At 43.7% G+C, this 14,150-nt stretch overlaps 1 protein-coding gene across 2 annotated transcripts in view; it reads left to right on the top strand.

Moving 5' to 3' along the window:
* The window catches only part of SESN3 (sestrin 3), a 69,627-nt gene that overhangs the window by 38,017 nt on the left and 17,460 nt on the right, over positions 1-14,150 (top strand). For both annotated transcript variants that reach the window (XR_014510191.1, XM_083436598.1), the window contains exons 2-5: positions 9,256-9,321; positions 10,285-10,482; positions 11,740-11,922; positions 13,442-13,678. Coding sequence is in view for 1 of the 2 variants with exons in the window: in XM_083436598.1 (XP_083292724.1) it covers positions 9,256-9,321; positions 10,285-10,482; positions 11,740-11,922; positions 13,442-13,678 (684 nt within the window). In the remaining variant the exon portion in view is untranslated. The remainder of the gene's footprint in view (positions 1-9,255; positions 9,322-10,284; positions 10,483-11,739; positions 11,923-13,441; positions 13,679-14,150) is intronic.

Here is a 14,150-nt window from a genome sequence, read left to right as displayed (position 1 = left end):
ATCATCCCTGACCACACTGGTCCTGCTAAGCTAGGGATGGTGGGAGCTGTTGTCCACAAACAGCTGGAGACCCAAGTTTGGGAAACCCTGGTCTAACCTCACCTCACAGGTGTGGTATTGTAGATAAAATGGGGTGGGAAAGAACCATGTGCACTGCCTTGAACTCTGAGGAAAGGTGAGATGTGTATGTACAGTAATCCCACAATTTATGCAGATTTAACTTGTGCACATCAGCTTGCATGCATTCAGCTTTACGTGTTGGCAAAAAAATTTTTTAAATTGAAAGGGGGCTGAAAGGGGGTGGGCATTCGGGGGGGGGAGACATTTGTATTCCCACTTGCCAGTGTGTTTTGACTATTTTGGCTTCAGATACGAAATGTAACCCATGCGTAAATTGCAGGCTAACTGTATTAAAATAAACTTCTAGGAGCCACAGGTACATCACTTCCCTGATTGTCTTTAAAAGCATGAAAAAGCATCTGGGCGGATGGATGTTAAATGAATCAGCAGTTCAGATTGATCTTTACTCCAAAGAAACCTGGCACATCGTGGCTGGAGCAGGTTCCTTTTAAAGCATGCTCAAGCAAAGGCCATCAAAGCAGATGGTGATTATTGAAGTAAAATAATTGCAGGAGAGCTTCATTTGGGGGAAAAACAGATAAAGCAAAAAGAAGTTGGGTGTTACGGGAGCTAAACTGGGAATAATTTGCAAACATGCTTGGATTTGTTGACTGTAATAATCAGTCTGAAGGGATTGACTAGGTTTTTTAAGTTTATAGAACTGAAGATTCTTGGGACAAAGTCCTCCGTCTGAACTTATGCATAGCTTGGATGACACACAGTCCTTTTGGCAAACAGTACAGTCACGTTTCAGAGTTTCTTCTCTTGAGTGGTGCGGTATGAAATTTTAATGCTGAATTGTCTCACTGAGATTGTGGAAGTTTCCACAGCAAGAAAAAATTTCTTTTTCTGTTGCAACCAGATATCTCCCCGTTTCAAGCTACTGAACAGAGGCAATAAAACAGCAGAAGTCAACAAAATAAATTTGAATGTATTCTTTGCTATTGCTCCCGAGCTGTGTATTACTGTAGAGGCTGACTTGCAAATGCCTCTATTGTGCCAAGGTGGTTTGTGCATGGAAAAAAGTCCTGATTACTGCAAGGACTCTTAGAGGCGGGTGCAGTTTATTTCCAGCTCTGCCCCAAGTTGGCATTGCTCTGCTGGATCCTAGTCTGTGAGGGCTGGGGCGCTTGTGTCAGGATTGGATAGTAAGGTGCTATAGGGTTTTGGGGTTCTGTCTCTTGTCCATACTGCAGCACTATCCCAAAGGGCAGCAGTTGACTTTTCCCCATGTGAGCAAATGGCAATCCTTCCTTTATGGGGCAGCAAGGAAAGGGATGCATTTAGGACACTTGGAATGAGGACCAAACCTGTTTTCTGGCCCAAGTAAACCCCAGCCAATGAGAGTCAAGCACTTTCTCCCCCTCCCAAAAGCTTTATCAGTGGTTTTCATTGGCCACCCTACAGCATGGTAGAGAGTTGCAAACTGGCTTTTAGATTCAAGTGGGACCAGAAGCAAATTGCTGGAGTGTGGGAAGCATGAGAACAGAAATCGTGCTCTGGCGGCAGCAGGAGGCCCCATTAGCTAAAGTGGTGCTTCAGGTTAAGAACAGTTTCAGGTTAAGTACGACCTCCGGAACAAATTAAGTACTTAACTTGAGGTACCACTGTAATTTTTGGTACTTCTGCAAGCTTAGAGTTCCTCCACATCTCCTTTGTGTGTGAATGATGCCATTTGGACTACACAAAGACCCATGTTCAGAGCTTGCTATGCCTTATCTATGATTACCTTGCTTGAAACCATTGGTTCTTCAGAATATTCCTCCCAAATGCTCCTCTTTTATTGCACCTCTTGGTTGTCCCTCCCCCCACCCCTTCTTTGACATCTTTTCTGCCTCTTTGTTTTTTGTTTATGAAACCATGTTGGGAATAGTGATCCCGCAGTCTGGAGTCACATGGCCAGAGTGGTGGCGCCGTCGTAGCCCGTCTGCTTTGGTTATGTAGTGATGCCATGAAATCAATTCAAAGTTGAAGGCCGTGTTTCCTGAAGTCCCTCTGAATGGGCGGCTGCCTTTGCCCATGTGTGTAGTGTCCTGGAAAAAAATATATGTAAAGGAGGGTGCTTTTTATAGGGGAGGGAGTTTGTGGTAAGTACCCAATATCAGTTTCTCCTCAGTTTTTAAAGAAAGAAAGGCAGCAGTAAAGACAAAAACACAACAATGTTTAAATGTCACAAGTTAATGTACTCAGTACTCCATGTCGGGCTGGTGGGTGGGAAGGTAAAAATGATTTCTGGACTTGAGTCTGGCAGTATCAGACCTTCTTATAACTTTGGTTGACACATGGATTCAGCTGGCCAGGAGAAGACTCATCAATGCCAGGAATTACATTTTGAAAGTGGATGAATGTGCTGCAGAAAGCATAGCCAAAAGGCAGATGGCTCTAATCCACCATATACACGCAAACGTTGGAAGAATTGTTCTTAATTATGCACATTATAACTTTCAAATTAACTTCAGCTTATATGTTTCCAGTGCAGTTCTTTTGAGCAAGACAGCCTGCCTGTGTCTGCTAAAGAGCCAGCATAGTTTGGTACAGTGGTTTGAAACTTCTTGGGCCAGGGGGCAAATTTGAAATTTTTAAAGAATTTTGTAGGCACCAGTCACAAAATGGCTACCACAAGATGGCGTGGCTTGACACAAAATGGCTGCTGTGAGGGTGTGGTTGACACAGAACTGGGAGTACTAGTATTCCTAAATAGCAAAGCATCAACTGATTGGGAGACCAGGGAAGGTTAAAATCTCTGCTTGGTCATGAAGCTCATGGGGCAATTTTCCGTCATTCACTCTCTTTCAGCCTAACCTACCTCATTGGGGATAGAGGGGACGGGGGGAACTATGAATGCCAGCTTGAGCTGCCTGGAAGATATAGTTGGCATGCGTCTATCTCGAGAGACAATGGAGTGCGTCTCTGGGGGTGAAGTAAAACCACTGTGTTAGCAGCACCGAAGTGACCTCCCCAGGGCATAAGCTTGGGTAGTGTGAACAGTCCTGAGACCTACAGGTATACAGTGGTACCTTGGTTTAAGAACAGCTTAGTTTATGAACAACTTGGATTAAGAACGCTGCAAACCTGGAAGTAGGTGTTTTGGCTTGTGAACTTTGCCTTGGAATAAGAAGATGTTTTGCTTCCTGTTGAGTGTGTTCCATTTGTAAATTGAGTCCCCCGCTGCTATGGGAAAGCACGCCTTGGTTTAAGAACGCTTTGGTTTAAGAACGGACTTCCGGAACGGATTAAGTTTGTAAACCAAGGTACCACTGAAAAGGCAGTGTAAAAATGTAATTAATAATAATAACAACTTGTTTCTGTCAAAATGTTTAAAAAATTACCCTGAACTTCTCACCATTCTCATTAATGATTATTATTCGCACGTTTTATGCATCATCTCATTTGGCCCATAGGCTGTCTCTCTGCCCTTGAAGGGTATTTCAAGATGGGCAGCTTCCTGTGCTTTTATTTCAACAACATGGAAAAGCAAAAAAAAATGGATATTAGTTTGGCCCTGCAATTGTGGTCTATGGAACAGATTGGCAAGGGCGGGAGTTGCAGCTTTGTTCACGCTAAAGGGGTTGGGGGTGGCCTGGGGCACCGATCCATCTTCCCCCCCCCCCCCACTGCTGTGCGGATGACCCTTACCCAGACAGGAATGCCAGATCTCTGTGGTTAAAATAATAATGACTTGAATGGGACACGAAGGGCCCATTTTCTTCTAGGTTAAATGTGGATGTTTATGATCTCTGGAGCATTTGCGCAGATACATTTGCACGTATCTGAAATAGCTTTCTCGAGCAATAGCTTGTTTAGTGCTGCCATCTAATGAGCTCCCTTCAACCGACTTGCCTGCAGAATGGCTGATTCTCTTCTGTGCTGCCTGCCCAGCAGTCCTCTGTTTCTTGCCTAAACCTGCCTGAAGGCAATGTCGTTCTAAGGCTCTGTAATGCCACGTGCCTTGTAGAAAAGCACCCCAACCAAGTTTGTGGTTCTGTTTCTGCCAAGGTGCCGTTCGCCTTCGGCTTGCATAAAGGCAGGGAGACCTAGAGTCTGCAGATGGTGTCTTATAGATTATTTATTTAAAAACAGGATGGCACAAGGACTCTAAGAGATCATACCTTGGCTCCTCCCCCCATTTCATAAAATGTCTTGGGATATTACAGTGGTGCCCCGCAAGACGAATGCCTCGCAAGATGGAAAACCCGCTAGACGAAAGGGTTTTCCGTTTTTCAATGCGCTTCGCAGGACGAATTTCTCTATGGGCTTGCTTCGCAAGACGAAAATGTCTTGCGAGTTCCTGCGATTTTTTTCCGCTCCCCACCCCCTTTTTCTAAAGCACTAAGCTGCTAATAGCCTTTTAGCAGCTAATCCCTTAAGCCTTTAATAGCCGCTAATAGCCGCTAAACCGCTAATAGCGCTAATCCGCTAATAGGGTTGCTTCGCAAGACGAAAAAACCTCTAGATGAAGAGACTCACGGAACAGATTCTTTTCGTCTTGCGAGGCACCACTGTATATTGTGCACAGCACAGTGTTCCTCAGGGAAGAAGTCTGTATAAGGCAGGGTTTGCCGAATATGCCCCTTAAGAATAATAGAATTGTAGAGTTGGAAAGCATCCAGGACAGATTGACAGAGTACTGGTCACTATCACAATCCCTTGGTGCCAGCCCCATAGTGGGGAGGGACTAATGGCTGTGGCAAACGGGATGTCCTAATAGCCCACTGGGGGGGGGGGCTGGACTACCATTTTCCATGCACTCCTCATGTGCCTCCGCCTCCCATAAAACTAGTTCTAAGTCCTTTGCAGACTAGTAAGGCACCAGGTTAATCATCTGATTTCTCAGTCCACCCCCCCCCTCCAGATACAGTCGTACCTTGTTTTGCGACCGGGATCCATTCCGGAGCCCCGGATGCTAGACGAAAAGGATGCACAACAACGCACCACTCTGCACATGCACGCAGAGCAGTAAACCAGGAAGTAACCCGCTCTGGTACTTCCAGGTTTGCCGTGAACGTTTACCGAAATGGACGCTCGACGAGGCGGACTCAAAACGAGGTACCACTGTACTTACTGTCCATTAGGTCACTTAGACCATTAGCTGAATAAGTGTTGGCATTTCATGCAGCAGAAAGCTGCAGTTCCTACAGCTCTGTGATGTTTTTCCACTATTTCATTCAGCTCTCTAAATAATAAACACTCTCAAAAGGCTGCATTTCATTAGTGGGGGGGGGGGGACTATTCCTACTTCTTTTCCCCAACCACGACTCGTAAATGTACCTAATTCATAGGAACTGCACCAATTCATATTTTCCTGGAACAATAGCAATCAGAGAATGGCTCAAGCCCAGAGAATGTATCTGGAGTTGTCTGATGTCGTTCCATCTCTGAAGATATGCAGGTCTGAGCCTGGCTAGTACCTGAGCAGGAGACTGTCTGGAGGAAAGGTGGGATTTAAAAGGAAATACTTTAAACACACACAGCACTTAGTAGCCAAGCACCTATTTTTTGATCAAGTCAATAGTGGAAGGTCACTTCTAAGAAGTAGGGCTTTGAGGGACTGCTGTCCTGCCTCTAAACTGACCCTTATCGATGCAAAGTTGGGAACTGGAGGATGGAGGAAATAAGGTAGCGCTCATTTAGAGGCTAAATTTTGCACATAGGTTGCCAGTTTCTGCTAACCCCAAACATGGATGAAAGCTGCACCTCCGAAAGTAAACTTCCACCTGAGGTTGAAATTTTATTTTCACACGTGTTATGTTCCAATCCCTTCTCAAGGGCACATAGACAATGTTTCAATTAAACCAAGCCTCAGATATACAAAATTATTGCATGGCACGCCTTCTTTTTCAAAATCTGACAAGTCGCAAAAAAATAAAAGAAAAAGCCCTTATTGTTTTGACCCAGGCTTGAAATCTTGTTCCAGAGAGTATCTTGGAGCTCAACAGAAATCCCCACCTCCAACCACACGTCTTCAGTTTCTGACCACTGGCTCCTCTTCTCGTTTACAGAGTGGAGGCTGCGAGGGGGAGATTTTCAGTGGAGAAGTGGAACCGTGAGAGAGGAGGATATGTCATGGACACAGAATCATAGAATCTTAAGAGTTGGAAGGGATCCGAGGGTCATCTAGTCCAGCCCCCTTACAATGCAAGAATGTCAACAAAAGCATCCATGGCAGATGGGCCATCCAGCCTCTGCTTAAAAACCTCCAAGGAAGGAGAGCCCGCAACCTCTCAAGGGGGAAGTGTTTTTGTTTTGTTTTAAAAGTAGATTTGCTGTGCTACAGCAGCAAAGCATTATTATAATAATAATAACCATTAAGAAATTATATACCACCCTTCTTCAAAAGGCCACCTCTTTTTTTTTACAGCATAGCAACATAAACCACCTAATGCAAATACATAGCATAATCTTCATTAAATACAAAAAGCATAATATATAAACACGGTTCATAATAATTAGCAATGTATAATAATGCATAATGCCGAAAGAATACTTAATAGTACATAATAAGCATCAGGGTCAATTTTTTCACCCTGTCAACTTTCTTTGGGGGGGGGGAATTGGTGGTGTTTAATAAATGAGTCTGCCCAGCAGCAAACCCTAGAACTCTTCCCCCCTACAAACACAAGAGCCTAATAACATCGGAGGTTATTATCTTCTCATCTCAGGTACAACTAATTCACTTTAATTGCCCAGATCTAAGTTTCTTGTGTGCACTTGAATCCCTCCCACAAAATACTGGCAGTCTGAGGTTGATGCCAGGATCATGCGGAGGCAGCGGAACACAACGTGAGGTCCCCAGCTCTTGGAAACCCATGAAGGGTTAAGAAGAACGACAGAGTTAGTTCGCTGTGCAGTGAGATGAGGAGACATCTACTCGCACAGCCAGGGCAGCGTATTACTCAACGTGTTAATTAAATTAAATCAGAACTTGTTTTGAATTGAGTGGGAAAGTATCGGGCGAAGAGAACTCGAGCCATTCCTGGCTCAGTTGTTGCAGAAAGAAGCTATATAATCGGGTGGCCCAGCCTACAGCTTGCTGTTTTCCCAGGCAGCAAGCATTTGGTTGTGCTTTTCTGTATGTTTCCTCGTCCAAAATCTTCACCACTTGGGAAACAATTTGCATTAGTTCTTCATGCGTTTCTGCCTTTTGTGTCCAAGAAGCTTGACATAACTTGTGTGTGTGTGTGTGTGTGTGTGTGTGTGTGTGTGAACTTGGCAGAGCTTCACTTCCTTCTCTGCCCCCCCCCCTTTCTTTTTGGAACTTGCTACAATATATTTTTCTGATAACTTTCCAAGAACTGCAGCGTTGTTAATGACTTTTGGAGCCCTTAAACAAATTGCTTATGTGTGTAGAATGTGCTTCTCTGCCCATATGTGAAAGAAACAAAAACCCTTTGGGTTCTTTTGCCCAGTCTTACAGCAGGCTTGCAGATGGCTTGGTCACCTGTGGCGAGTAGGATTGCTTTCAGGCAGGGGCGTTTTATAAACATATTGTTTTGCGGAAATACTAAGGCGAAATTGCGTACAAATAACTATTAAGGGGAATTTGCACTAAAATGTTGATTAATTTTCATGGGGGCTTTTTTTTTAAAAAAAAAGCTATAAGCGGCTGTGGAAATACAGTTAAGTCGATTTAAGATTTGGAAAAATGAAAAACTGAAATAAAGCTAAATGGACGGATTCACCCATCCCTAATTTACACAGCGTGGTTTTGTATTAATGGTGTACAATTATCACATCTCTCTGTAAATTGCATTGGAGTAAACATTTTCCTAACAAACAAACAAAAAAGCGTATAAAAACAGATATTTAAAAGTGAGTGGCTTCTTGCTGGGATCATTGTTTTGACCATGCTGCAAGCTACATAGTGGGGAGCTTGCTTGGCAAGCTGGACTGGTTTCCAGCATCCTAAGAATTCACAGTCTTGCTGTTGCTCCTCCTCTGGGTATTTTCCAAGCTCTGCCCTCTTCTAGCACCACCCATTCTATTCAGTATGTCATACCTGATGAGTTGAGGTAGTGCTGTTTGAAATTGACGTGCTGTGGATGTTCTTAGAGGTACTGCGTGGTAGGTGAATCTTTGCCCCAGCCCCACAACAGGAGGAGGGGCCAGGCCATATAGGTCAGAATCTTAGAATCTTCGAAGGGACCCAAGAGTCATCTTGTCCAACCCCCTGCAATGCAGGAATCTCCATGACAGATGACCATCCAACCTCTGCTTTAAAACCTCCAAGGAAGGAGAGTCCACAACCTCCCGAGGGAGACCGTTCCATTGTCAAAAAGCTCTTACCGTCAAGAAAGTTTTTCCATAAGTTTAGTTGGAATCTCCTTTCTTGTGGCTTAAAGCCATTGGTTCGAGTCCTACCTTCTACAGCAGAAGAAAAGACGCTTGCTCCATCTTCCATGTGACAGCCCTTGAGACATTTGAAGACAGCTGTGGGTTAAATCACAGAGCCTAGGGCTTGCCAATCAGAAGGTCGGTGGTTCGAATCCCCACAATGGGTGAGCTCCCGTTGTTCAGTCCCTGCTCCTGCCAACCTAGCAGTTCGAAAGCACATCAAAGTGCAAGTAGATAAATAGGTACCACTCCGGCGGGAAGGTAAACGGTGTTTCCGTGTGCTGCTCTGGTTCGCCAAAAGCGGCTTAGTCATGCTGGCCACATGACCCGGAAGCTGTACGCTGCCTCCCTTGGCCAATAAAGCGAGATGAGTGGCGCAACCCCAGAGTCTGTCACGACTCGACCTAGTGGTCAGGGGTCTCTTTACCTTTATCATACCTTCTCTCAGTCTCCTCTTTTCCAGGCTAAACGTACCCAGCTCCTTCAACCATTCCTCATAAGGCTCGGCTTCTAAAAGTGTTCCGTCTCTTCATACAGAATTCAGTGAAGACACAACCTTGCCCATTTTGCCTGGGAAGGGCTGTAGCATCTGCTTTGCATTCATAGGATCCCGGGTTTGATGCCTGGCGCCTCCAAACAGGGCAGGAAATGTCCCCTGCCTGAAACCCTAGAGAGAGTTACTGCCAGTCAGTGGAGGCAGTACTGAGCTAGATGGACCAATGGTCTGACTCAATATAGGGCAGGCTTTCTAGGCCTAATATTTTGAAAGCATGCTAATTTTTGCATCTGCTATTTCTTCTGCAGGAAAAGAAAATCAGAGTGTCCCTGCCTTTGACAAGAGGACCAAGTGCCTTTATACCAGAAAAGGAAGTAAGTTTATTTCCCGCACCTTAAATGTGCAGTAATGATGACGGGACAGATTCCTGTTGAATGATGTTCCCCCCTGCACCCTATGTTTCTTCCTGAGTGTCTAAACAGCTTTGACCCCAGGTTTATATCAGGCAGGTGACCGCTTGGCTTAAATTTCTTGGATGAGAATTCCAGAAAGGAAACTCACCTAGGAAACTCGCCTGTTCAGCTCAGTCACATGACCTGGCAACCTGGCATAGAACACTGATTTAAAGGCCTGTTTTCCCTCTGCCAGGCTTAGGCAGAGCAGTAGCCCCTGTCCCTGCCGCTGAACGGGGCTTGGATCTGGTGTAAACATACGCTTACACCTGCGTTCTTTATGCCAGCTTCTTGGGCATGCAAGCATGCATTCTGTTGTGTGTTTCTGCGGGCTTTAATTTCTACTGAATGTTTATTTGCTAAAAAGATTTCTGGATGCACGGAATTGTTAAAAACCCTTTAATAAAGTAGGCTGTGATTATAGAAGTTTGTGCAACAGTAGATATTCTGTAGAGGCCATCTCACCAACAAGTTCTACAGAGATGGAGTAAACCACCATTTGAACTTAGTTTGTGGTTGTTATGGTTGTTGTAGTTGTTTGTTTTTGGAATGGCCATAGCTCCTCAAGGGTCTCATAAAAAAGGTGTTGAATATAATAATAATAATAGTAGTAGTAATACATTTATTGTCAATGTACAGTCTGTGTACAATGAAATTAACCGAGCCTCCCCCCCCAAACACTCAATTTCATTGCACTCTGTGTGCATGTCGCACAACACACCAACCCCAAAAGTCAGTTGCACTATATTATTTTCCATTCAGCAGCTTAACAGCCCACAGATAGAAACTGTTTTTTAGCCTGTTGGTACGACTGATTATAGTACAGTATAGAGGTAAATATAAGTATCCTCCCTAGCTAGCTTGTTTTGCTTATGTTCCCTGTAGGTTATCCAAGCCAACAGTCTGAATGAACGCATGCACCTGCTTGTGGAAGAATATTCTACATCGGGCCGCCTAGACAACATCACCCAGGTCATGAGCTTACACACTCAATACCTGGAGTCTTTCCTTCGCAGCCAGTTCTATATGTTGCGTATGGACGGGCCTCTTCCGTTGCCCTACCGGCACTACATTGCAATCATGGTATGTACTCAGAAACTCTACCTCTTATTGTTTCCTTCCCGGTTGTAGTTGACATTTGTATCCTTTCCAGCGCTTCTGCAAATCGAACTAACATTTATTTGTTTCACTTTGTGAGGGTTTAAAAAGAAAAGAAAAAGGGTGCTATCTCACAGGTCTGGCATTTTTAAGAGCTTTAAATTCCAGCAGCTGGACTTGAGGCAGGATCGAGCCTGGCTTCAGAAGAAAGGCACCAATCCCAGAGTATTAAGGGATTTATACCAGAGCTTGCATCCCAAGGTGATTGACATGCAGCCATAAATGAAATTGCTTCCCTGCGATCAATGACATGGACTATGTGCTGGATATGATTATAGAATATATATTTCACATGCAGGAACACTCAGAGCTGCACTCTGAATAAGTTATATGGATTTAGTTATTCAGTAAATAAATTTTATTTATTTACAGAATAAATTTATAAATTCTCAGCAGTGATCTGCTTCCCTTGGAACCTCAGGCCCAAGGCAGAATGTGGTTCCCCAGGCCTCTCTATCTGGCTGTTTGACCTCTCCTCAGAGCACTCCCCTCATTGGCCTTGCTTTCCACACCAGGTGTCTTTGTGTTCTTGCTTGGCTGGAATATGTCATGGCTCAGTAAGGATCTGAACTTAAATATCTCCAGTCCAGGCCCAGCAGTTGAGCCACCACACACCACCTGCTCCTCTTTAAATTTCCATTTAAAATAAATAAAATGCAAAGCATAGTCCTTAAATTGCCAAATCCTGCAAGTAGTCAAAATATATTACTTCGCATTCAAATGCTGAAAGTGTTTCACATATATTAGTCTGTCAACAACAATCTATGAAGTCCTGTAAAAATGAATCAATATTCTTATCCCCATAGTGCAGATGGGAGGACTGAGGCTGAAAGCTGGTGCTTTTCCCAAGGCCACGTTTTGAATTCATGGCAAAATTTGAAGTAGGGATTTGGCTGGAAGTGTCCTGGCTGCTCTGCTAGGGCATTCTTGCAGACGTTCAGTATGCACATTTATCGCTTGCTTGGTTTTAAAAATCATGCTTTTCTAAACAGGCTTCTTGCTCTATCATCTGCCTTTCTGTCAGAGAAAACGAACTGGAATTTCTTGCACATGTGTTCAATGCATGGTTCTCCGCCTTTATGACAATGCCTTTTTCTCTCTTGTGCCTGCGCTCTCCTCCTTTCCTCAAGGAGAGCAGGCAGGTTTCGATCAGCTCACTTTCATCTTTGTTTCCGACTCCAGGCTGCTGCCAGGCACCAGTGTTCCTACCTTATAAACATGCATGTGGATGAGTTCCTGAAGACTGGAGGGATCCCAGAATGGCTGAATGGCTTGGAATACGTTCCACAAAGACTGAAAAACCTGAATGAAATCAATAAGCTTCTTGCACATCGACCCTGGCTAGTTTCAAAAGAGCACATTCAGGTATTTACTACAAATGAGAAACACTCCAGTATTTGCATATGTGTAAATTACTACAGTGTCTATGTGTGCGTTGTTGTTTTTTAAAAGGAATAAGATCTGGGAAGGAGGGAATCTCATTCAAACGTCTTCTTTTTTAACCTGGTGAACTTGGCTTGGGTTTGTTTGCTTGAGTTTCTTGGAGCCAATTTCTTTGTAGGGACTTTCTTCTGCAGTCGGCCTGCCTAGGAATCCTATTTAAGCTTTTTTCAGAAGAGTGGTGTAATGGCTAAGTAATTTTTGCTCAAGCAATAACAGGGGGAGAGAGAGAAGTCAGCGATTTTTTAAAAAGAGCATCCAGGATACAGAAACGGCCACTTACAATCCTGGTTAAAGGCACAAGAGCCCATGGGAGCATAGGAAAGTGCCTTAGGCCAGTGGTCCACCTTGGTATATCTAGCTCAGTAATGCCTGCACTGGCTGGCAGTGGCTCTGCGATGTGTCAGGCAGGGGACATTCCCAGTCCTACATGGATTTGGTACAGATTGACCTTGGGATAATGTGTATACAAAGCAGATGCTCTGTCACTGAGCTATGGCCCTTCCCATCTGTTGTCCAGAAAAAGGCAAGGGTTGGGAAAGGCTGGTAGTGCCTAAATAGTGCTTACTTGTGACTTTTAAAAAAATGTATTTTATTTGTACTTTTCAGATATATACATTTCACTGATTTTACAATATCGTCTGCATATCCAAATTAACATACTCATTTATCTTCTTTATATATATATATATATATACACACCCTTATGTAGCTGCAGGTTATTACAATAATCATGCCAGTGTTTCTATTTGTTTACAATATATATGTAAATATTCCATAAGCCATCTCTATTCTTTTATAAAAAGTTTGTTATCTTGATTTCTTATTCTTCTGGTAAGTTTCGCCATTTCTGGGTATTCCATAAGTTTTTGTATCCGTTCTTCCTTCGCTGGGACTTCTTCTTCTTTCCATTTTGGGGCAAGTAACATTACCGCTGTAGTCGCATACATGAATAAATTTCTATACAATTTAGGTAGTTCTATCCCTATAATTCCCAAGAGAAAGGCTTCTGGGGTTTTTTTTTTACAAACGTTATTTTTGACATCCTTTTCATTTCATTGTATAACATTTCCCAGTAACCCTTAACCTTCCTACAAGACCACCACATACGATAAAAATAACCTTCTTTCTCTTTACATTTCCAACACTCATTTGATTTAGTTTTATACATTTTTGCAAGTTTACTTGGTGTTAGATGCCATCGATATATCATTTTCATATAATTTTCTCTTAAACGGTAGCATGCTGTACATTTTATATCCCTTGTGACTTGGCAGCCTTCTGGCATCGTTTGATACTGAATGCTCCCAACTTACCCCTCTCAAAATGGAAACTTGGAAGAGACCAGATAACTGTTGCCTTCCTGCCACTGGAATATTCCGTCTCCTTCCTGTGTCTGCATCTAACATATATGCATATGTCTTCCTTTTTTCATCCGTTTCAGAAACTTGTCAAGACAGGGGAAAATAATTGGTCTCTTCCGGAACTGGTGCATGCTGTGGTCCTCTTGGCACACTACCATGCCTTGGCAAGCTTTGTCTTTGGTAGTGGCATCAATCCAGAGAGAGATCTCGATACCTCGAACGGCTACAGGCTCATATCAGTTAACAATTTCTGTGTCTGCGACCTTGCCAACGACAACAACATCGAAAACGCATCCCTCATAAGTAACAACTTTGGGGTTAGTCTTGCCAGATTTCTTTTCTTTAATTCCCATTTTGCTTGTCCCACTTTTTTTTCTTACTTTTTTTGGAAGGGGTTTGCAGGGTGGACAGGAGGTGCGTTTACTGCTTTGGTTGGGTTGAGAGATTAGCTTTTTCCTATGTTTGTCAGGGCTGGGAAATAGGGAGCTGAAACTCAAACCCCAGAAGATTTGGGATCTGAGTTGAGTGGGGTGTTGCAGGCAGATCCGAAAGAGAGGTCAGTTGAGAGGCAAGCTAGCTCTGCAGGACAGAATCGAGATGTCCGTTTCAGGGGAGGGGAAGCAACACTGGACTGCAAACGCAGCACTAACATGAAATACATTTCTCTTTCGCAAATCGTAAGTGGTGCAAACTCTCACCGGAACACCACTTTGCTGCTGGTGGTCTATGGCCATAATAAACTGATTGAACACTACTTCGCTCCTCCCTCCCGGTCCCATTTCCCCACAC

Source organism: Podarcis tiliguerta, assembly GCF_965153285.1.
Source record: "Podarcis tiliguerta genome assembly, chromosome: 4".
In the NCBI taxonomy this organism is placed as follows: Eukaryota; Metazoa; Chordata; class Lepidosauria; order Squamata; family Lacertidae; genus Podarcis; species Podarcis tiliguerta.
Note: the sequence above shows the minus strand (reverse complement) of the source record. Positions and strands in the feature narration are given on the sequence as shown.